The sequence below is a fragment of the Miniopterus schreibersii genome (genome assembly GCF_964146895.1).
Source record: "Miniopterus schreibersii genome assembly, chromosome: 10".
Lineage (NCBI taxonomy): Eukaryota > Metazoa > Chordata > Mammalia > Chiroptera > Miniopteridae > Miniopterus > Miniopterus schreibersii.
In genome coordinates this window covers 61,575,172-61,599,869 of record NC_138110.1, presented here as the reverse complement: position 1 = coordinate 61,599,869, position 24,698 = coordinate 61,575,172, and the positions used below count along the sequence as shown (strand labels likewise).

The 24,698-nt window shown below is 45.3% G+C and overlaps 1 protein-coding gene across 2 annotated transcripts; it reads left to right on the top strand.

The window, feature by feature from the left end:
- The first annotated feature begins 11 nt into the window (after nucleotides 1–11).
- On the top strand, nucleotides 12–23,951 carry POFUT1 (protein O-fucosyltransferase 1). Of its 2 annotated transcripts, none has more exons than XM_081149909.1 (7): nucleotides 12–258; nucleotides 1,828–1,949; nucleotides 5,541–5,723; nucleotides 6,881–6,993; nucleotides 16,087–16,279; nucleotides 17,740–17,982; nucleotides 20,596–23,951. In XM_081149909.1, exons 1-7 carry the CDS (start codon nucleotides 126–128, stop codon nucleotides 20,782–20,784), a joined length of 1,176 nt encoding a protein of 391 aa, XP_081006035.1. In that variant the 5' UTR covers nucleotides 12–125; the 3' UTR covers nucleotides 20,785–23,951. The 2 variants fall into 2 exon arrangements, with proteins under 2 accessions (XP_081006035.1, XP_081006036.1); XM_081149910.1 differs by lacking the exon at nucleotides 20,596–23,951 and adding an exon at nucleotides 19,074–19,156.
- The last annotated feature ends 747 nt before the right edge of the window (nucleotides 23,952–24,698 follow it).

The following is a 24,698-nucleotide window of genomic DNA, read 5'->3' as shown; positions in this document are numbered from 1 at the left end:
CCTGCTAGAGCGGCCGGGGCGGTGCGCGGGCGGCGCGCGGGGACCGCCGGGAGCGGGGCGGATGCTCACGCCCTTCCTTCCCTCTCTGTCTCCGCGCCGCGGCGCGCAAGGGCTCCGAAGCCGACATGGGCGCCGCCGCGTGGGCATGGCCGCTCTTGCCGCTGCGTGTATCTCTCCTGCTGCTGCTTCTGCCGCTCCCGGGGCTGCCCGCGGGCTCCTGGGATCCGGCCGGTTACCTGCTCTACTGCCCATGCATGGGTAAGGCCTCCCGAGCCCTCTGCTCAAATGAGGAAACTGAGGCCAGAGGCGAAGCCACTTCCCTAAGCCACTCCTCTGAAGCTTCCAGACTCCTTGACAGGTCCAGGAGAGAACCCCATTGTGCGCACTGAGGGGCCTCTGTGTCCAACCTTCCATTTGGCAGCAGATGAGAAAACAGGCCGGGAGAGGTTACATGCCTTGCGCATGTCTAAGCTAGCCCGTAATCCAGTAAATGGAGTTAGTGGGGCAGGACTTGATGCCACTGACCCAACGTGGATTCTGGTTTCATTCATTCGACAGATATTTACAGAGCGCTTATTCTGTGCCCAGCCCTGTGCGCTTCTGTAGGGATACTGCAGTGATAAGACAGAAAACACCATGGCCTTGCAGAGCTACCATTTTAGTTGGGGAAGGCAGTCAATAAAAGATAAACATTAAAAAAGTAAGTAATTACATATTACTTAGGGAAAATAACATAGAGAAAGGTAAGGGAGAATCTAATGGCCGGCTGAGGGGTGCAATTTAAATGGGGCGGTGGACCATCACTGTGAAAGTCATGCCTTCTTAAAATCTTCCAGACCCCTAAACATGATGATTTGGACCTCTGCCCATCTTCATCACACCCTTTTCCTTTCCCAGATCCTCCAGCTGCACACTTGTCCCCTTTTTGTTCCTTACACATACTCAGGTCTTGCAGCCTGTGCTGTTCCCTCTGCCTGAAACACACTCCTCTTTACTTCTACCAAACCAACTCCTTCCAATCCTCAGGTCATAGTTTAAATGTCACCAGAAAAGACTTCACTGACCTCAACCAAAATAATCTCCTCATTATTCTCCATCACCAATTTTTTTCCTTTGCTTTTTGAAATTGTAAAAATTTGTCACTATATACTTATTTACATGTTTAATGTCTCCCTACCTGGGACTGAGAGTACCTTAAGGGCACAGACCTTGTCCTTCTTGCTCACTCCTGTATTCCAGGACCTAGCGGAGAGCCTGGCACATTGTGGCCTCTCAGTAATATTTGTGGGATGGATGAATGGATGCCATGCTAGGGATAACAAGAATCAGGGTCCTTTCCCTGAGGTATTCACAGGCCGAGGAAACAGCCAGTACAAAAGCCAGGAAGTGGGAAAGGGCCTTCTAGGATAAGTGAAGAATCAGTAACTCAAATCCAAGATGGGAAGCAGAGGAGGGGGGCTGAGTAATGGCAGCAGGTAGGTGAAAGGGTTGCAGTGAATGAAGCATTGGAGTTGCCTCTTCTTGCACAGGTGAGTAAAGAAAGAGGTGGAAAGGCACTCCTGGAGGGAACAGCAAAAGAACAAAGGCGTGGGGTTGAGGATGTATAGAGTAGAAGTATAGAGCATGTTTGGAAAACAGAAGGGAACTTGGAATGGCTGAGGCAGAAGGGACAGGGCCTGAAGGGCCTTGACTATTAGGCATCTAGATTTGATCCCACACTACCAGCTCCTCTGACCTTCCCCAACCCTGGCTCTACATCCCTTATGAGCCCTGCATTCTCCATGTCCTTGATGCCTCAGGCCTCATCTCTCACAATATACCATCCAGGGCGCTTCGGGAACCAGGCTGATCACTTCTTGGGCTCCCTGGCATTTGCAAAGCTATTGAACCGCACCTTGGCTGTACCCCCTTGGATTGAGTACCAACATCACAAGCCTCCCTTTACCAATGTGAGTACCTCCTGCTGACTTTGGCCCTTGTCCACCCTTTCCCAATTCTGTTCATCCCCAAGTTCCCTGGGCTTTACCTCCCACTCCTCTGTGTTTGCCCTACCCCCACCCAGAACTGTCTCCCCTGGAATAAAAGAACTAATATTTATCCTGCATCTGCTGTCTGCCAGGTACTGTTCTGAGCACTGCATGAAGATTAGCTCTTTTCTCCATCACTTATCTATGAGGAAACTGATTTAGAGAGATTAGGTAATTTGCCTGAGGTGACAGTTAATGAATAGTAGAGCTGGAGTTCTCATGCATTTTGACTAGAGCCTGTGACCTGAACCTAAAGCCCCATTCATTTCCAGCCCTGGTTGATCCCACTCTTTGTGCATTCCCATTGGTCAAAGATGATGGATGCTATTATCAGTTTTGAAAGATAAACTGAAGCACTGGTTAGTTAAATAATGTGTCCAAGGCCACAAACCCAGACTCCAACACCACCTCTCACCCCATCAGGGGGCTCCCTGGGCGTAGTGATGCTCAGCATCCTCTAATTCCTTGCTTATTCTTTGTGTCTTCCACTGGTCCTGTGTCTGTCTTTGTTTACACTGTATCCCCAAAGACCTGGCAGTAGTAACTAAATTAATATTTAATGAATTGACTTTACAAGTTTTCAACAAACTTTTTAAAAATTATACTTAGTTAGTACAAAACATTGTATATAATTTCTATAGTCTTTTCTTTGCATAGGATTTATTTTTTCCCCTTGCATGTCTGTATTTAGAGATTTTTAACAGAGGTAATAGCCAGAGTACCTGAGATCATAGCCTGGTGTGGCCACTTACTAGCTGTGTAGACTGGGCAAGGTACTTGATCTCTTTGTGTCTTGGTTTCCTCATCTTTAAAATAGGCTGGTAGCCCGGCCAGGCGTGGCTCAGCAGTTGAGCATCGACCTATGATCCAGGCGATCAGGGTTTGATTCCTGGTCAGGGCACATGCCCGGGTTGCGGGCTCCATCCCCATTGGGGGCCTGCAGGAGGCAGCCGATCAATGACTCTCTCATCATTGATGTTTCTGTCTCTCTCTCCCCCTCTCCTTTCCTCTCTCTGAAATCAATAAAGATATATTTTTTAAAAAATAAAATAAAATAAAATAGGCTGGTAATAATGATTTCTGCCTCCCACCATGAGTTAGGGATTGTGGCATGCCTTGAACATTGTATGTCTCTCTCTTACAATCAGCTGAGCTCATCAATATAAAGTGCTTAGGACACAAGAAGTCCTCAGTAACCAGGAGTCATTGATGTTCTGATTTTTTTTGCACTCATGTTATAATTTAAACATTGCCCGTTCATCCCCCTTGGCTTGCTGTTTCTCACCTTGCCTTCTCAGCCAGGTCTTTTGGAGTCTTCACTTCTTGCTTTCTACAGGTTACTTACCCTGCCCCAGTTAGGCTCCCCTTCCCTACTGGGACTGTTCTCACAGAGGTCACTAGGGATCTCAGAATTGCCAAATCCAGGAGTCATTTCTCAGTCTTTATCTCAACTGAACTTGTGGTGGCACCTGGCCTCGTGAGCCTCTCTCCTTCCTGAACTCCCCTGCTCCCCTGGCTTCCAAGATACAGCCTATTCCTGCTTCAATCCTGACCTCTCAGCATTTTCCTTTTAGCAGTATATTGGGGGCTGCTCTGTCTCTACCCACTGTTTAAATGTCGGTGTTTCTTCTTTTTCTGTTTGCTTATTAACTGTGTGACCTCAGATGAGTTGTCCAGATTCCATCTCCTGGGCTTCTTCATAAGTAAACTGGAGACGGTTGTATTCCTCCTCTTAAAATCAGATGGGCAAGTCCATGAAATGTGATGAGTACAGCACCCTGTGCTAAGTCAGCACTCAATAAATATTAGTTGCCATTATTACTATTATTTGCTATAAATTTCTGTTGACTCTTGTCGCTTTCATGATTATCCACGTATCTCCCAAGTTTATCTGTGGCCCAGACTCTCCTCTGACCATAGGCCTCTGTTTCTAACTCCTAGGCCTTTGAGTCTACTTGGATATTCCATAGCTATCTCAAATTCTCAAAGCCAGCACTTGGCATCTTTCCCCTTAAACCTGTGTCACCTCCTATATTCCCAGCCTTAGTGCATGTCACCTTCATTCACCTGGATACCACAGCAGGAATCTACAAGTCATCCTGAATCCCTCCCTTTGCCCTCTCCTTCTTTTACATCTTCTAGCATTTCCATGCCTCTCCACTTGGACTTGTGAGTGATGCTCAAGAATGAATACTTGAACAAATAAAAGGACCACTGTAGTAGCCTCCTAACTCCCCCCTCTAATCTTACCATCAATACGTTCTGTCCTCTCCCACCAGAGTGATCCTTCAAAAAGGCAAATCCCATATTTTTTTCTGCTTATAATCCTCCAGCAAGACCTTGTTGCTTAATAGTTAAGGTTCCCAAAATCCGTTCTTTGGGACTCCAGTGACTCATACAAGAAGTGTACAGTGTTTAAATCACTTTGGGAAATTATATTATCAATTTCCCATCTCCCCAAAATTGGCATATTAAAGGCCCTGAGAATTCCTGTAGTATAGAAACCAGCTTAACACAGTACTTCACAGGCCTTTTTAACTCTGGAGTCTTTTTATTGCAGAACCCTTTACCCACCTGAACTAGTGGAGCATACTTGGGAACCCTGACCTGTAGGATAAAGTCTAAGTTTTATTCCCTAGCATTCTAAGAAATTATTTTTAATCTAGAAAAAAACAGATTAATATAATCACCATCTGTGTACCCAACACTAGAAGTGATAATCATTAACAGTTTCTCATCTTTGCTACAGATAAAGCTGTTAAAGGATAAAATCTCTCCTGGCTCCTGAGGCTAATCCTGATCCCTCCCTCTACCCCCGAGGCAACCACTGTCAGGGATTTAGTGTCTTTGGTGTGACTTCTTCCAAGTTCTTTCCTGTATTTGAGAGTCCTTGTACCTATCTCCTGGTGCAAAGTGCAAGAACTTCCCTTGGGCAAATGCCTGGAGGTGGTGGAAGGAGCATTTTAAACTCTATTAGATGCTGCAAGATTATATTGCAAAGTGGTTGTTCCAAAATGTACACTTCTACTCCAGCCAAGTGCAAAAATGCCCCTTTCCTCACATCTCTTTCAACAATTAGAGTTAAGGTTTTACATTTTTTGCTAGTCTTATGGGTGAGAAGTAATGCCTTATAAGTGTAATTTGCTTTTTCCTAATTACTAGTGAAGTTGCCCATCTTTTGAGTGTATTTATTGGCTCTTTGGGTTTTCTTTGCTGTGAGTTGTTCACTTCTATCCTTTGCCCATATTTTCTGTTGCATCATTTCTCTTTTTTCTTATAGATCAGTAGGCATTTTGTAACCTAAGGGAAATTACTCTTTGTTCTTTACTTTACAGATATCTTGTCCCAGTCTGTCTCTGTCCTAATTTGTTGTCTTTTGCCAAAAGTTTTTCATTGGCATGTAGTCTGAGCTGTCTTGGTTTTAGAGTGTTTGGCTTTAATAAATATCTGTAAACCAGCTACTAGAATACTGAGGAGAAACCCCTGCCTTTCCTTTTCCCCCTTTTCCTATAGATCCATGTATCCTACCAGAAGTACTTTAAGCTGGAGCCTCTCCAGGCCTACCATCGGGTCATCAGCCTGGAGGACTTCATGGAGAAGCTGGCACCCACCCATTGGCCCCCTAAAAAGAGGGTGGCATACTGCTTTGAAGTGGCGGCCCAGAGAAGCCCTGATAAGAAGACATGCCCGATGAAGGTGGGTCCTGTAGATCTGGGGGCCCTTTCTGCCTGATCCACGTTCTCTTGGCCCATGAGACACTGCATGACGGCTCTATGTTGGGAAAGGCACCAGAAGGGCGTAAAATAGAAAGGTAGAGATTTAAGTCTCATTTCTGGCATGTGTTGGTGGTGTCACTTTGGGCAGAGGACTTTGCTTCCTCTGAGCCTTTATTTCTACATACAAAACAAAGATGACAGCCCTTGCTCAGTCTCACTCATAAAGTGTCATGTGAACTGTAAGTTGCCACATCAGAAACAACTAAAGCTCACGTAGCACTTACTACATGCCTTACCATGCTAAGAGCTTTACACATATTAACCCACTTAATCTTCAAACTACTCCATGAGGAAAATACTGTTAACGTCCCCATTTTATGAAGAGGACACTGAGTGTTACAGAGATTCAGTATTTTCCCCAAGGTCACATAGCAAACAAGTAGAGCCATGATTCAACCCTAGATAATTTGACCCCATTGTCTACTCTCCTAACTTGTATACTTTCCTGCCTTCAGCAGGTTAATGAGAAGCTATTATATTTTATCAGTATGAATTTTTAAACTTGTAGATTCCTGGCACTTTGGGAATAAGACAATCCTCAATATGTCTTTCAGTGCCTAAGCTAAAGTCTGGGGAGGGTGGTTGGAGGAACCGTGAAATGTGAGAAAGGAGATGGCTTATAGTCCTAACACTGCTCTCATTTGCTGTATGAGCTTGGGCAAGTGTCTTACCCTGTCTAGACCCTAGTTTCCATATTGAAAGTACAGTAGCAGCATTAGATTAGCTGGTCTTGAAAATCTCTTGAAGCTCTAATTCATTGTCCCATATCCACAGTCCACCTCCTCCCGAGACCCACGTCAGTGCTACAGGGTCAGCGGGATGTGGCATGTGAACAGGAAAGACTCCTTCAGACACTGGTGAACGTCTCCTGCTAGAAACCAGACTGAAGGTAGAACTTCCCTCCTCAGGCCCCAGATGGAGAATTACAAAGTGACATTCCTACTGTCCGTCCTATGAGGATGTTTCAGCTTGAGTCAAATCACCCAGAGTTTCCCCACCCACAGCTCCTTGGCCCCATCCCCAGTGGGCTTTCCTTCCCCCTCAGTAAGCTTTTGATCAAACACTCTCTTTCTGCAGGAAGGAAACCCCTTTGGCCCATTTTGGGATCAGTTTCATGTGAGTTTCAACAAATCGGAGCTTTTTGCAGGCATTTCCTTCAGCGCCTCCTACAAAGACCAGTGGATCCAGAGGTACTTGGAGGAGGGAGCAGCATTGCTGCGCTTGGGAAGGGGTATGGGGCCCATGGGCATTCAGCACCTTCCTGGCCCTCTCCCCTTCTACCACACCCTGATATATGAGAGCAAAGGTGCAGCTGTTCTGTCTGCTGAACTTGGGATCCTGTGTGATCTGTTCCCATCTCAATGCCTAGACACAGTGGGACGTTGACCTGCCACGAAGTTGAGCAAGAGTTTATCAGCCGATAAAGAATGTCATAAAAAGAGTGTTGTGCAGTCACATGAGTCTCGATTTCCTCCTCTAGGCGTGAGAATCACTCCCCTGTTACCTTCCTCTTAACAAAGTGAAAATTGGAAGCAGCTTCTAGAGAACAACTTTAGGTGCAGACTGAGAAATGATGTCATCCTGATAATAATTGGATGTGCTTTATTAGTTGTGCTCCAGTAGGCCCTATTTAAAAAAATAGGTTAGCAGGGCATAGGCACAGGCTGTAAAGTATTTATAGAGCGTCTGTCATGGATGAGACATAGTACTTAAAGGCCAAAGGTGACATATAAAAAGGAGGAAGACCGAGCCTCAGCTTTCAGCTAGCTACTGTCTTGTTGTAATGATGATAACTGACATAGTGTACTTGCCCTTGATGCTATAGTGTGGCAAGAAAGAGCATGGGCTGAGAAGTCAGACTTGGGTGAGGAGCTATAAGAAACTTACGAGTTTATGCCTGGTCACAGCCTTGGCATTTAGTGGGCTTGGGTAGACTGATGTAGAGAAACAAGCACAGGCTCAGAATAAAACAGGCCTGGATCTCCTGCCCAGCCCTGCCTCTTTCTCAGGTGACCCTGAGCAAACCACTCTAGCTGTCTGGCCTGAGTTTCCTCCTTGGTTTAATAAAAGGAGCACAATGGTATCTGCCTTCTAGTGTATAAAGTGCATGGCACATTGTAGGGGCCAACCGGTGCTATTATTACAATTATTATTCACAAGCTTTTATTTAAGCCTTTGGGAAATTTTACGAAGTGGGTATTATCGTCAATTTCCATTTGACAGGTGAGAAAATTGAGCTCACAGAGGTTAAATAACTTGCCCAAGGTAACACAGCTATTGAGTGGACAGCTGGGGTCTGTATGTAAGTTTTTAATAGATAATAAAAACTAATATTTATTTAGTGCCTCCTATATACCAGACACTGTTTTAAGTCTTCTAAGGTAAAAACTCATTTAATCCTTTCATAAGTCTCTTGGGAAAGGTGTTATTGTCATGTGTGCTTTACAGGTAAGGAAATTGAAGAAGAGAGGAGTGAAGTCACTTGCCCGAGATCATACAGCCTGAAGTGGCAGCCTGGGATTTGAACCCAGGCAGCCTGACTACAGAGCACCCCCATACTTAAGAAAACAGCTGTGCATTTAACAGCTGCCAATTTCTATGTGGGGCTTGCCTTCTGAGCTAGTTCATGAGCTACTCAGTCATGGCACATTCTAATCCCCTTCATTGTTGATCCCAGATAGGGCAGTCCCATCTAATCACCTACTTGTTTCTCCCCATTCAGCTCTGAATGATTGGAGCTATTATCAAAAGGCAGACCTGCTCTGAATGTATAGAGATTTACCCCATGTCACAAAACGCTAGGAAAAAAGAAAAAATGATACCAGCTCTAAAAGCAGCTCCAAAAGCAAATTCCAGAAAACCAGAAAAAGCACACAATCCTGGTTGGAAAAGAAGGGACAGTGCTGCATGGATGCATCAGTCGTGGAATGTTGCTGAAACATCTTTTTATTGCCCCATAGTCTTATTGAAGTTCACTGGGTTGTAGGAATTGCGTGAGGGCTTAGGAAGCTTTTGCCTTACAACCAAATTTTTAGGCAAAGAAGACTAATAGGGAAGATGAGTTCCTTGGAGGCAATTTGAGAGATAACGCCACCTGGGCAGCCGCCTTCCTTTATGCCTTCCTCCCACATATATTTAAGAAGCACCTCCTGACTGTCAAGCACTGGTATGGATACTGGGCATATGGGCAAGAATAAGGCAGTTAAGGCCCTTGCCCTGATGGAGGTGAGTCTAATGGGGGGAGGCAGTGAATACTTTCACATAAGATTGTTTTACATAAGATCAAAAGACATGGTCCTATGAAGGACACAAACAGGTGATGTGTGGCTGGCAGGGCTGAGACCTTGTCTTCGTCAGCTCAGGCTGCTCTAACAAAATACTACAAACTGGGGAGCTTAAACAACAGACGTTTATTTCTCACAGTTGTGGAGGCTGGTAGGTCTGAGATCAGGGTGCCAGCATGGTTGGGTTGGTGAGGACTTCTTGGTTTATAGGCGCTGCCTACTTGCTGTATCCAAACATGTTGGAGAGAGAGCAAGCTCTCTGACTCTTATAAGGGCACAGATCCCATCATGAGGACTCCACCCTCATGACCTCATCTAAACATAACCACCTCCCAAAGGCCCCACCTTCTAATATTAACACACTGGAGACTGGGACATCAATGTAGGAATTCAAGGGAGGACGCAATCATTTAATCTATAACAAATCTGAAGGATCAGGAGCCAGCCATGCAGAGAGATGAATGGAAAGGGTAGTTCTTTATGGTAGGGACAGGGACAGCAGAGGCTCTGAGGCAGGAGCAAGCTTGGTGTGGTCAAGGGGCAGGAAGAAGGCCAGTGTGGCTGGTGTGGAGCGCGTGAGGAGGAAAATGGTAGGATGTCCCTGTTATCTGTTGCTGCATAATAAACTCCAAAACTCAGGGCTCAACAACAGTTTATTACTTCTCAGAGTTCTGTGGGTTGACTAGGCTTGGCCAGGCAGTTCTTTTGTTTTTTATTTTTCCATTTTCTTTATGGAATCCCAACTGCACAGAGTTTCAATGCATATTAAACATCTAATTTCTTGGAATGAATACCCTTTAGAATGCCCATCACAGACTTGGTGGTGGATTTTGTTTTTGTTTTTTAATAAAGAAGAAAATGAAATTTACTCATAATCCCACTACCCCTCCAGAAAACACTACCAGCATTTTGATGTATATACTTCCACCCTCCAAACAGTTTTATACACATATATGCACCTACACATACTAAGCTTAAATTATTATATATAGTTTGTCATCAAGTATTTAATTATCTTTTCTGAGGAGTAATTAATATCAATATTTACCAGGATAGTAAATATTACTGGCAAGATCAGTTCCAAACATATAAAAACATGAGATTTCAAAGAATTGTACTGGTATGCATATATGCCAATGGAATGTATGCATTTATTTATTTATTAAAAACTTTTAAGTGTACAATTCAGTGGCATTAAGTATATTCAAAGTGCTGTACAACAATCACCACTATCCCCTCCAGAACTTTTTCATTGTAAAAAACTCTGAACCCATTAAACGATAACTCACCATTTTCCCCCAGCCCCTGGTAGCCTCTATTCTAGTTTTCTGTCTCTATGAATTTGCCTATTCTGGATATCTCATGTAAGTGGAATATAATATTTATCCTTTTATGTCTGGCTTATTTCAGTTAGCATGTTTTCAGAGTTCATCCATGTTGTAGCATATGTCAGAATTTTAGTCCTTTTGAAACTGAACAGTAGTCCATTATATGTGTAGACCACATTTTGTTCATTCATCTATTGATGGACGCTTGGGTTAGTTGGGCTCATGTGGCTGCAGTCAGCTATCGGTTGGAGCTAGCATCATCTGAAAACTCCACTGGGCTGCATGTCCAAGAGGGCTGTCGTGGTTGTCGTCTGGGAGCTCAGCTGGGGCAGTCAGCTGGCTTGTTTACACTTGACCTCTCCATGTGGCTTGGACTTTGACAGCATGGCAGCCAGGTTCTGAGAGGGTGCATCCAAGGAGCGAGTATTCCAAGAGACAAAAGGTGGAACTCCCTGGCTGGAGTGGCTCGGTTGGGTGTCTTCCCATGCATCGAGAGGTCGCCAGTTCATTTTCCTGTCGGCGTTGTGGGCTCAGTCCCCAGTGGGGGCTGCTCATCAATTTTTCTCTCCCTTTCCCTTTCTCTCTGTAAAATCAATAGAAACATTAAAAAAAAAAAAGTACTGAGGTATGCAGCCCTGGCTGGATGGTAGCTCCATTGTGTCATCAGAAATCAGGCTGCCCTCCTTCTGCCCAGCTGTCCCACTACTGGCTTTTATCCTTAGTGTCACCCTTGGGCTAAGATGACTGACAAAGCTTCAGCCATCACATCCTTGCCCCAGTTAGCTGGAAGGACAAAAGGAACAGAAGAAGGGCACATCTTCACCTTCTTAAGTAGCCTTCCTTACAGCTTGCTTATAACTCATTGGCCAGTACTTAGGCACATGGCCATACCTAGCTACAGGAAGTACTGACAAATGTTTTTATTTTGGGCTGCCGTGTGTCCAGCTGAAAGTGGAGTTCTGGGAGAAGAGGGTAAGAGGTATTTCTTCCCCACTAAGTGGTTTCTGAGGATCCTCCCAGCTCTGCTGGTTCAGGTTCTGTGAATATCCGGGTGGAGATTTAATTCCACAGACATTTTTCACGTTTGCTGTTGTTGGAAGACTATGTTCCATCATGCTGGATCATTCTTGTGGCATGAAGATAACAGGCATTTGAGCACGTAGCTTATCATCCTCCCTGGCCGCAGCCTCCCTGAGAGAACATGAGCAGGTGATGTGTAATTGGCAGGGCCGAGACCTAAAAAATAAGAGCCAGCCATTCGAATGGCTGGAAGAAGAGATTGTTCTTCATAGCAGGGACAATGAGAGCAAGGCTCTGCCTTGTTCATTTTCCTGCATCCTCTGCACTCAGTATGGTGAACATCCACTGGTGTACACACACTTGCGTGGATGCTGTGCATAGAGAGACCCCAGCTTGTTGAGGATCTCAGTAGAGCAGGCGTGGTGGTGAAGAACCCCGGAGGTTCACTGCACCCAGCAGCAAGCGGACCTCCTTTAGTGACCACACTAAAGGCCTGACCTAGGGTGACCACGCCAAGGGCCTGACCTAGGGTGAACAGTCGAGGTAGATGGAGCTGGTCAAGCTTTCTTTCCAAATAATACTCCTCCCTCACTGGGAGCAAATGAGCACATCATTCTTGCCTCTTGCTGCTTGTCAGGTCAGAGGTGATGTCCCACTGGAACAGGTGGGAGCTGTTGAGGGGATGGACATTTCAAATCTGGAATTCAAGGGTCAGCAGCAGGGTCTTTCTAAGAGGGCAGGGAGGGTGTAGATCCTGATTTTATCCTAATGTTCCAGCCCTCTGGGGGATCGCAAACTCTTGCTTTTCTTTTGAAATCCTTTGAGGTGGCAACTGAAAGGAGCTTAGCTGAGGGCCTCGCTAGAGTAGGTGCTCAGTTATTACTTCTTCCCCTAACCCCTGACAACTTGATCTGGTATTTCTGGTGAGATGCCTGAATCCTCTTTCATTAATTCATTCTAAAAATATTTATTGTACCTACTGTATATTGAGGCCTGTGCTAGGGGCTGGGAATGAAAAGAATATGCCACAGACTTAGCTTTTGAGGTACTTGTTGACTGGGTGGGAGAGATGGCAGTGAGTTGTAGTAGTTAAGAATATAGATTCTGGCCTGGCCGGGCGTGGCTCAGCAGTTGAGTGTCGACCTAGGATCCAGGCGATCGGGGTTCGATTCCCGGTCAGGGCACATGCCCAGGTTGCGGGCTAGGCAGCCGATCAATGACTCCCTCATCATTGATGTTTCTATCTCTCTCTCCCTCTCTCTCTCTGAAATCAATAAAGATATATTTAAAATATATACATACATATATACATATATACATATATACATATATATATAGGTTCCGGAGCAGACTGCCTGAATTTAAATTCCAGCTCCACCTATTCCAGCTGTGTGACCATGGGCATGTTAGTTAACCTTTCTGTGCCTCAATTTCCTCATCTGTAAAATAAGAATAACAATACTACTTACCTCACAGGGCTCTTATGAGAATCAAATGAGTTAATACACACAAAGCAATTGGAACATTGTCACATAATAAGGCTTAATAAAGGATTCACATGTATGTATGGTCCCCAGTTACTTAGGATTTTTTTACTTTATAGTGGTGTGAAAGTGATATGCCTAATAAATTACATGAGCTATTCAACACTTGTCTGACAAGATGAGCGTTCTGTAGAGCCAGGCTGCAGATGAACACTTGTGTGTTACTTTCTCGGCACCAGCCCTGGACCAGGTGTATGGGAATCATGGTGAGTAAGACTGCTGGGGCCCTACCTTCGTGGGCTGACAGTAGAGCAGGTAAAACTGTTGAGCAAATCAGTGTGCAGAAGGCAGCAAAGGAGAAGACAGAACAGGGATCCCTCCTGAGGAGCTGGAGCTTAGGAGTGGTGAAAAGTCTTGGAGGTCTTGGAAGTTTGGAAGGTGTTTGTGGAGCGAAGTGTTCAGGTTGGGTGTGAAGAAAGTGGCGTGTTCATTGTAGCACTGTCGTATGAGTGACAGATTGGAGCAACCTCACTGTCCAGCAGGAGGGGACTAGTTGGGTACATCGTGGTTTATTCCTGCAAAATAGGAAACTTCAAGAGGCGCAACCAGCATCACATGATTCACATGATCAATATGGCCAAATCTCTAAAACATAAAGTTGAAGTTTGAAAAAGTTGAAATAGGTTACCTGCAATCTGGTGGTAATGATGATGATAGAATTTTCTTGGAGCTTTCTATGTACCAAGCATTGTTCTAAATGCTTTGCTTGTGTTAATCCATTTAATCTTCTCAACAGCCCTGTGAGGTAGGCACTATTATCAGCTCTGTTATACAGATGAGGAAACTGAGGCATAGAATGGTTAAGTCACCTACCCAAGTTAATAAGTGGCATGGTCAGCATTCTAGAACAAGGCCATCAGGCTCGACAGCCATACTTTTATCATTATACTGTGTAAAAAGCATACAATATAATACCTTTTTATATCAATAGGAAAAGTGTAATCATGCATAAAACCACAGTATCCTTTGGGAAGAGTAAGAAGGGTAAGAGATGATAAAATAGAGCTTTTATTTAAGTGTATGTATATATTTTTTTAAATTCATTTTTCATTTTATTTTTGTTTAAAATATTACAGATGTCCCTTTTTCTCCCCTGTATGTATATTTTTAATATGAAACAAAGTATTGATATCTGCTAATTTGGGTTATTTTTTTGTATTTTCCTGTATTTTTAAAAATATTTTATAATTTTTAACTGAAATTTTCATTGAGGTAATTGTAGATTCATATATAGTTATAAGAAACAACATAGAGGGATCCCATATACCCTTTGCCCAGTTTCCTCCAATGGTAACAGTTTGCAGAACTATAGTACAGTATTACAACCAGGATGTTGACATTGATATAATCCACCCATTTTATTCAGATTTCCCCAGTTTTACTTGTACTCGTGTGTGTGTGTGTGTGTGTGTATTTAGCTCTATTCAATTTTTCCATGTGTGTAGGTTCACGTATCTACCACCACAATCAAGATATCAAACAGTTCTAGCATTATAAGATCATTGTGTGGCCAGTTTATAACAATACGTACCTCCCTAAACACACACAAACACACACACCCTAGCCCCTGGCAACCACTAATCTGGTTTTTATTTCTGTTCTCTTCTCCATTTTGTCATTTCAAAAATGTTATATAAATGGAGTCATACAATATGCAGTCTTTTGGGATTGGCTTTTTTGTTGTTGTTAATCCTCACATGAGGATATTTTTTCCATTGTTTTTTTTTCAGGGAGAGTCGAAGGGAGAGTGGGCAGAGAGAGAGAGAAATCTGTAAGAGAGACACATTGACTGGTTGCCTCCCAAACTCGCCCTGACCGGGGACGGGGAGTGAACCCACAACAAAGGTACCTGCCCTTGACCAGGATTCAAATCTGTGACCCTTCAGTGTGCAGGCCAACACTCTAACCACCAAGCCACACCAGCCAGGGCTGGGATTGGCGTTTTTACTCAGCATAATTCCCTTGAGATTCATCCAAGTTGTTATCTGAATCAGTAGTTTGTTCTTTTTTATTGCTATCGTATTCCATTGGTTGTATGCACCAGTGTGTTTAAGCATTCCCTTGCTGAACGATATCTGAGTTGTTTCCAGTTTCTGGCTTTTATAAATAAAGCTGCTATGAACATTCATCTGGTTGTTCACGTGTGAGCATAGGTTTTCTTTTCTGGGTCGTATGGTAGCTGCATGTCTAACCATTTTCCAGAGTGCTATACCTAATTCATAATTTTAAGAACAGGATTTGGGCTGGCAAAGGAAGGCATCACAGGTAGGGGGAAGAAGCCTGCAGAGATCTGGCATTTGGAAGTTTATGGGACAGCATGGTGTTTCATGTTGCTGGGATAGCTCAAGAGGGAACACAGGTTTGCTCCTTATGCATTCAGTCAGCAACTCTCTACTGAGCTCTCATGTGTTCCAGACATTGTTCTGAACACATGGAGGCATTGCCTTTAGAAGCGTGAGTCCAGGAAAGACAAGGTGAAATAATTACAAGGTACATAGCATACAAGGGGGAGAGCAGCCTTTGAGGGAGATGTGATGGTGGGCACCTGTAGAACTCTGATGCTTTCCATGAGGACAAGGACCATGCTTGTCCGGTTCTCCTCTGGGCTCCAGCACATAGTAGGCAATCAGTAAATATGTGTGAAGTGTTGAGGGAATGAGCTTATCCAGTGTACACATTCCCCGTGAGTGTGGCCTGTCCGTTGCCCTCTGGAAGCAGTTGAACGTCCCAACCCCGCCATGTGGGTAAAAGGGCAAGGCTCTGTCCAGACACCACACCCTGGAGTGAATTACCAACCACAGATTGGGAGCCAGCGTGGTATACAAAAGGTTGGAATGCTGTCCTGGAAATTTTTAATTGTTAAACAAGCAAAGAAGGTTGTAAATTCCAGGCGGCGGGACGGTATTGCATTTTGTGCCTGTTGCCGCTGCTGCGGTTTCTTATCAGCCCTTTGGGGTTTCACAACCTCTCAGGCTTCTTGCATGTTACAGGGGCCCCTCCACAGTCTCTAGGACATGGTGCAACGCCATCCTTTTTCCCCTGGGGGTGGTAGCCAGCCTCTCTGTGCATTCTCTATCTGGCTTCCTCTTGTTTCTTCTTATGTCTAGATTTTCTCCAGAGGAACATCCAGTGCTGGCCTTGCCAGGGGCCCCAGCCCAGTTCCCCGTCCTGGAGGAGCATAGGCCACTGCAGAAGTACATGGTATGGTCAGATGAGATGGTGAGGACAGGAGAGGCCCATATCCGCACCCACCTCACCCGGCCCTACGTCGGCGTTCACCTGCGCATTGGCTCCGACTGGGTAACTTTCTCCTTCTTCCAGCTGGATTGGACATGTCCCTGAGCAGGGCCCATGCCTGTGGGAGTTGAACACTGAACCCATCTCACCAAGTCCCAGCCAGGCCAGAGAGTTCTCACCCAGCCAAGTCCATGGAGTCCCCACATGCAAGTCCCCACTGTATCTCATGATCCCGCCATAGACACGTCAGACATGTGGCTCCAGAGTGCTTCCTTGCCAGCTCTTGTTTTAACAGTTGCCACTTTTATCCTCATTTTGCAGATGGATAAACTGAGGTATCAAGCTAGACTCTGGGTCAGGCAGCAAGCCAGAGAGCTCAGACCCACAGCCCAGGAGTTCTCTGTCCCAGCTCAGTGTTTAGTCAATAGACTCCTTGTTAAAAAACAAGTTCTAGAGATTGGGTGGGGCTCCCAAAAAATGAAGGTGTCATCCTCTAAATTTGGAGACTGCTTAAATGTGCAGAAGCCTCATCAGATATAGACAGTCTCCTTAATTTATGTAAGAAGATAAATTTATGTATATATGTTAGAAATACTCATTGTTGAAGACTTGAAAAATATAGAAATTGGATCAAAATTCATTCAGAGTCAACTGAGAAAATAATTACATGTTTACGCACTAGACTCCCTTCCTGCCCCGTTCCCTGAAGAAAACAAGCCAGGCCCAGAATATGTTATGAGTGGTTTTAGCCAAACCTTCAAGGAACAGATAGTTCTCATCTGTATTTCTTAGAACATAAAAAGATATAAGATGCTATATTTTATAAAGCTAGCATAGCACTAATACCAAACTCAGATAATGTCAACTCAGAAAAGTACATAGCCCATTCTCACTTATAAACATAGACGCACAGATCCTAAGTAAGATATCAGCAAGTAAAATCCATATTGAAGAACATACAACACAAGTAAAATTTATCCCAGGAATGCAATGAAATTATATATTAACTATATAACTATATTAACACCCAAAGAAGAAAAATCATATAATCATCTCAATGGAGGCCAAGAAAGCATTTGAGAAAAGTCAACACTCATTTTATGATTTTAGAAAAACTTAACCGAGCAGGAATGGACGGGACCCACCTTAACTTGATAAAAGCTATCTCTCTCAAACCCACAGCAAACACTACTTCATGGGAGCTATCGGAAGAGTTCCCACTGAAGTCAGAAATCAGATAAGGCTGCCCGTTATCACTACCGTGGTTCAGAATTCTGCTGGAAGTCCCAGATAATGCAGTAAAACCAGTACAAAAACACCACCAACTTTGTAAAAAGCCAATATCCCCCTACCCAGAAATAACTACTCTTACTGCTTTGATGCATTTCCCTCTTCCCTCAATACTTTTTAAAAAAACGTAGTTTGAGCTCCTGCCATGTAGCCTGCCTTTTTCTACTTACTGGCTCTGGCTTCTGGGGTTCTAGGCTGGTTGCTGTCTTTAACTCTGTCCCCCCACCCCGTAGAAGAATGCCTGTGCCATGCTGAAGGATGGGACTGCAGGCTCCCATTTCATGGCCTCTCCGCAATGTGTGGGCTACAGCCGCAGCACGGCGGCCCCTCTCACCATGACTATGTGCCTCCCAGACCTGAAGGAAATCAAGCGGGCTGTGGAGCTCTGGGTGACGGCTCTCAACGCCCAGTCTGTCTACATTGCCACGGATTCTGAGAGTTATGTGCCCGAGATCCAGCAGCTCTTCAAAGGGAAGGTATGCTATGCATGGGCCCTGTGGGATTGCAGCAGGAAGGGAATCTGGGAAAGTGCTAGGGTGTTCCCATCACTCCCTCTACATGCATCATGTCCTCCTGCCACAAGACTTTTGCTTGGCCCTCCAGTTCCCCTCCAATACCTACCCTTTTTTCAAACCTCAGCTCGCACACCTCCACAGATTCTCTCCAGTTTTCCCTCCACTCCTACAGCTAATGTGTCCCGACTGGGAGCTGTCCCAGAACTTTATCAATTCTTCTCTGAAACACTTTCTAGACTAGTGTGGAAACATGCCTTATTTTTTCCCAGGAATTGTGGCTCCCTGAGGGCAGGATCCAAAACTGACTCACTGTCCTATCCCTCAGTGTCTAGCCAGGTGCTTTGACCTCCTCTAGGGCTGAGAGTAGTACCTATCTCGTAAGATGATTGTGAAGATCAGATATAAAGACATTAAAGCTCTCCGGTACGAAATTAGTGCTCAGTAAAGTTAGCTGTTATTGCTAGTAGAAGTTGGTGGTTGATGAATAAAGGGAAGGGTCTTTTGTGTTTAATTAATGCTTAAGAAGCCATGAATAGTAGGTATTCAGTATATGAGTAAGCAGTAGAATGTTCTCGGTACCATATGCGTGAAGAGCATTTATCAGTAAAATGACTGAATTAACAGTAAGCATTCAATAAGACTGTTGAATGAATGAAAGTCCTAAATGTTTGTACAGGCCTTACAAGGCAGTGAGTGCCCTCAGCTTTACATTGAGGGGCTCCTTTCTTTTATCCCAGACACAGGCTTGTAACAAAAGTGCTGAGTCAGTGCACTCTGGTCCCCCACCCACCCACTTTATAGAAGAATTTCAGAGCTAGGAGACCTTGGAGCACCTCTAACCCAACCCCTGCGTTTTATCGCTGAGGAAACCAGTCCCAAGAAGGGATAGAATTTACCCAAGAGGTAGCAGAACTTATTATAGTGGGTGTGACACAGAGCTGGTAAGTTTCAGGGTGTGGGTGGAATTGTTCAGGGGTTTTTGGCCATGATTAAACTCATATTATTTCTTTGCTACCATCCAAATAACAAGATGATGATTTTTGTTACATCAGAAATCTCTGTGTGACAGCAAAGCACTTTCCGCCCCAGCTCTGCCCACACCGCCACCTCAGTATTAAGTTGAAGCATGTGGAGAGCCCCAGGGAGTTTTTTGTGAGTTTTTAGAGTTGACGTACTTGTTACGCCCTGAGTCTTTGCCGTTTTCTATTTCCTGTTTCTGCACCATTGTTCTTGCCCTTCCCTGTTCCTCAGCCGCCTCCTTCTCCACGGGCTCAGAGCCCCGTTCCTCCTGAACTAAGTCTTGCTTCTCTGTTAAGCCTGGCCAGTGCTGCGCTGGGACACTGATAAATAGGTGGTGCTGCCCGCCAGAGCTCACAGTCTAGACTCAAGAAAAGAAACTTTGCAGACTACTATAATATGTGCCCTCGGGTAGGGGTGGAGGGGCTCATTCATTCACTTGCCCAGGCAACAGATGTTTCTTGAGGAAGGCCCCAGCCAGCGGTGATAAGCAAACTGACACGGCCCAGCCTCCATCAGGTGCAGGAGACTGACATTAATCAGAGAATCACTAAGGAGTAAAAACTACAAACAGCCATGTGCTCCGAAGTAAAGGAATATAGTTCCATCAGAGTGTAGAACAGCGAACCCTGGCCTAGACTGGGGGCCAGAGACGACTTCCCCAGGGAGGTGAGACTTGAGCTGAGAGTGAAAGTTAAGTAGGAGTTAACCAGGCAAAGAGAAGCACCCCAAGTGGGGGGAAGCTCACATGCAAAGGTCCTGAGGAAGGTGGTGCCTGGTGTGTAGTGGAGGAGGTATGAGAGGAGGTGGACGAGTGGCCTGAGCAGGGCTTTATAGGCCACAGTCAAGATTTGTCATCTTTATCTGAAGAGCAATAGGGCACCGTTTAAGAGTGTTCAGTTTGGGGTGGAGAAGAGGGGTTAGAGGTATCTAAAAAGGTTTTCTCTGGCTGCTCTGTGGTGAACAGGTCAGGAGGAGAAGCAGTGAGACCAGTGAAGAGGTAAGAGAGGATGGTGGCTGGCCAGGAAGTGATAATCCGTCAAGAGAAGGGTTCACCTTTGGGGAATAGATTGTTAGGACTTTAGGCTTGGAGGCCTTGGGCAGCAAAACTGGATGGGTGGAACGCTCTTTAGTCAGGTCCCAGTTTGGTGGGGGAAGCCAAGCCTGTCAGGCTAAGGCTTCATGAGAAAGGTTGAACTTGAGCCGAAACTTGAGAGTATGGTGGGGATTTTAATGGGTAGGGAAAAGATATTCCAGGCAGAGGAAACTAGCAAGCAGAGGTGAGTGTGAATGAGTGGGGTGTTTGGAGCTGAGGTTGGCAGTGGGAAAGGAGCACTGGGGCTGGTGTTCCATGTGCGGGGGTGCCAAGGCAGTGGCTTTGGCCCCCCCGCACACTTCTCTCAGTGCCAACCCTACCTCTTAATCCTCTCTGCACCTCCTTTTGTGTCTGTAACTTCATCACAGGGAAAGAAAACTGGGAAATGGCCACAGGCCTTGGCTGAGCTGGCCACCTTGGCCTGCATCCTGACTGAAATGCCCTGCACCTTCTTCCTGCAGGTGAAGGTGGTGAGCCTGAAGCCTGAGGTGGCCCAGATCGACCTGTACATCCTTGGCCAAGCCGACCACTTTATTGGCAACTGTGTCTCCTCCTTCACCGCATTCGTGAAACGGGAACGAGACCTCCAGGGGAGGCCGTCCTCTTTCTTTGGCATGGACAGGCCCCCACAGCTACGGGATGAGTTCTGACCCTGGCTTGAGCACATCACCAGCCCAGCTGGCCCCTCCAGCCGGGCCTGGCAGCCAGAGCTGCTCCCAGGATTGATCCCCAAAGGATCAGGCTTCTCTTTTCAGCTGCCAAGGACAGAGAAAAGTACCAGGGACTTCCTGGAGGAGGAAGACGGTCCATTTCCCAGGGCACAGGACTTCCAAGCTCCTGGGAACCATACTATCTCCCCTGCTCATGTGCCTCTGGCTCTTTCTTTTGGGAGTTTCTCATACCATCAAAGCAGTCCAACCACTGTCTTTTGATCTGCCCTGCTCTGAGCAGCCTGGGATGCTGAACTCTCTTTGGAGAAATTTTATATATATCTATGGAGAGAGAGAGATTTTTATAGTTTTGATACAAGATCATGACCCTAGGACTCTCCCTCATTTAAAAAAAATCAGTGAAGTTCATTAATGTAGGTACCTAAAGTGACCTTAACTGAATGTAGGTGAGGCCAGGGATGGGGTGGAGGTATTCACCACTTTTCCATATGACCCCCAGAGTGGCCCTCAGACTCATACCCACTGCCTGGCCAGAGCCACTGTCGACCCTACTTCTTCGCCCCTTTCCAGGGTTTGGGGCATGAATACTGTCTTCCATTGTAAATACTATGCAAATAGAAGTTCTCGGTCATGGTACCATACAGAGCTCCACAGCACAGTCACTGCAAGGAGTACATGCCATCCTGCCAGGCCGTCATGGCCTTCATCTCAATTAGAGTCTCTTGGTAGTTGGTGGCCTGCCACAAACCTGGCACCATCAGAGTCTTATAGCACATCACCAGGCTTACTGGCCTGCTGGGATCCTTCTGAAGGCTGCCATCTCCTCTTCTGATCTCTTGCCTCAGGGGCCTGGTTGTAGAATTTTGCTGTTAAGTTGGTATCCAAGGCCTGTCCTCCAGCCTTTCTCCTGCAGCTGGAGCCCTCAGACCACATTCTCACAAGGGAGTGTTTGCTAAGCCTCTGACCAGACAGGAGATGCCCCAAACCCAGGAGTCATTGGAGTCCCAGTTTGGAAGCAACTTTTGCCCCTTCCTATCCAATGTCATCTCTGACCCCATGAGGCTTAAAGTGTTACAGTTGTTTCTTTGTCTCTCAGATGCTGTGGTTGTAATAATCCATGACTCCTGAGAGTCTGATTTTTTGGCCTTGTGGTTCTAAAATTCAAGTCTAATACCTGAAGATCTCTCACCATCCTGTGACTTCTCTTGGTCTTCGATCCCAGGAAGGTGGAAGAGACTTTCATGAGAGCCAGGCCCAGAGCTTCAGTGAGGGGCTTCTTTCTCAGGTAACCTTTGGAAGGGATACTTTTTTTTTTGTCAGGTCAGACTGGTCAGGTTGCTGGGCAACAAGGGTGTCAAACACCAGAGGTGACATTTATTGATTAGAGCTGCTGCCCAACTCTAAGGAGGAGAGACTGTACAGAAAGGGCTTTTGTATTTTCTCTCTTGGGAAAACAGTGAAATGTTTTACATCCTAGGTGGATTCTGAGAGACAGTTTATCTATTCAGGCTTGTTCACCAGCCTTATTCAGAAACACGGAGCCCGTGTGTGTACTCGGCTGGTTGGGGCGGCATAGCTCACTGGCTGATTTCAGTTGCTGGATTAATTTGCCTATTAGAGCCTCACACTAGGCACATGCCTTAGTCTGGGCTCTGAAGGGCCATTCAAATCATGTTGATTAGCATCAGCTGTAATAATAGCTTGTGTACCTGGGGGAGAGGGCACCAGAGTTGTAGTCGGTTGTGTGTTCTGTAGGCGAGCACTTTATTCCTCTTTGACCCAGCTTTCTCACCTATAAAGGGTGATAAACCGACTGGGTTATTGAAGGGCTCGAATCAGATAAAGCTTGTTCAAGAGCACATTGTAAACTGGAAAGAGACAAAGGCACATCTGTGGCTGTTGATTAATTTGACTGCCTCTTGTGCACACCTACCCTGTGCCAGGCACTGTGCTGGTTAAGTGATTTATGGGCCGTCTCCGATTTAGTCCCCACCCCAGCCCCAGGAAGTAGGAACTGTCATCACCCTCTTTCTGCATAAGGAGAAACTAATACTTAGAAAATTCTCATAATTTTCCCAAGGCCGCACAGTGGGTGACAGCAAGCCAGGATTCCACCTCCAGCACTAGTAGCCACCGTGCTCTGCTGCCCCCAGCTCACAGGATGCACTTCACTCCCATTGGGCTCCTGCTGTGGGTTGGCCCCTGCCAGGGGGTTTCAGGGAGGGGAGATCACCTGAGAAACAGAAAGTCACAGGAAGCTTATAGTTCTCTTGGTGGCTATTCAACGTCCTTTTAGTGACAGGTATTTATTGATTAGCTACTATGTGCTTGGCTCTGTGCTAGGTACTAGGGACTCAACAGTGAATCAGGCATAAAGTCTTTGTTTTCAAGGAATTTGCATTCTAGTAAGCAGAAGACAATAAAGAAGTGTATCATAGGCATTAAGTGCTGTAAAGGAAAATAAAGAGCATGAGGGGTGAAGGGGGGAGCAGTGCTGTTTCAGGTAAGGCCTCTTGAGGGAGGGGCACTCACTCCGATATCTGGAGGTAGTACATTCCCAGCAGAAAACAAGAAACAGCAAGTGCAAAAGCTCCAAAGCTGGAGTGAGTGAGTGAGTGAGTGAGTGAGTGAGTGAAGAACAGCAGAAGGCCTATGTGGCCTCAGTGGCACGGAACAGAGCTGTAGATCACAGCGGGCAAGTTCACTCGTCCTACAGCCCGGAGGGCAGTGGTAAGGTGAGACTTGGCTTTTATTTGGAGAGATAGGGAAAGCTTTTGTAGGGTCTGAGCAGAGGAGGGTCATGGTCTGATTTACATTTTGGAAAGACCTCTCTGGCTGTCATGTGGAGAAGAGGTGGGAGGGAGGAAAGGTGGGAGCAGGGAGACCATTGCACGGCTGTGGCAAGAATGCAGGAGAGGAAGACAGTCGATGGGTCAGGCAAAAGTCACTGCATTGAAGGGCGGGGAGTGGTCCAATTTTGGATATATAAAATTATTTTTAAATTTCAATTTTTAAAAAAGATGTAAGTATTGCATTGTTTTTTAAATCATGTAGTATATACAGTTTAATGTCCTGTCTTTCACTTGATAGTATCTTTTCCATGTTGGTACATCACGTGAATAAATGTTTTTAATGATATAAAATTCCATTGAGGGGTGTCCCATAGTTTATTCTTGTCCTATTATGAGAACTTAGTATGCTCTTAATTTTTCACTATTATTTGAAAAATATTTTTATTTGTAAGGTTTTTCCTTTTTTCTCTTTGGTAAGATTTTTCTATATGTAAAATATTCATTAAGATAAATTCCCATAGTGGTTTTGTTAGTTCATAGACTTAAATATAAAGACTTTCATTATGGAAAAAGTCAAATATAAATCATAAGTGATAAAATGAACTCCCAGTTGCAACAATTCTAAACATTTTACAGTCATTTCATTTACAGTCTTGGCCCCAAGTCCAGATTTTTAAAAAATCTTTGTTTTGAAGGAAGAGCCAGCAGGGTTCCCTGACACACTGAATGCAGGGTAGAAGGGAAAGGGAAGTTCAGAATGCACTGAGGCTTAAGACCCAAGCAACAGGGAGAAGGAGTCATCCCTGACTTGCAGAGTGACCTTGAGGCAGGTCACTCACCTCTCACCTTACCTCTGAGTTCCAGGTGCTAATAGTGGTCCTGGCAATGTTTCTCAAAGGTAGTCTCCAGAGGTTCCTTGGAACTCCGGTTAATAAGGCACTTTCTGGGCACCCACCCAGACCTGAACAATCAGAATGTCTGGTGGGTTGTGCTCTGGAATCTGCAACTTAAGAAGCACCTGCAAATGATTTTGATGCCCAGTGGCCCGAGACCTACTTCAGTTGTGCTCGAACCAACAGCATCAACATCACCAGGATAGCT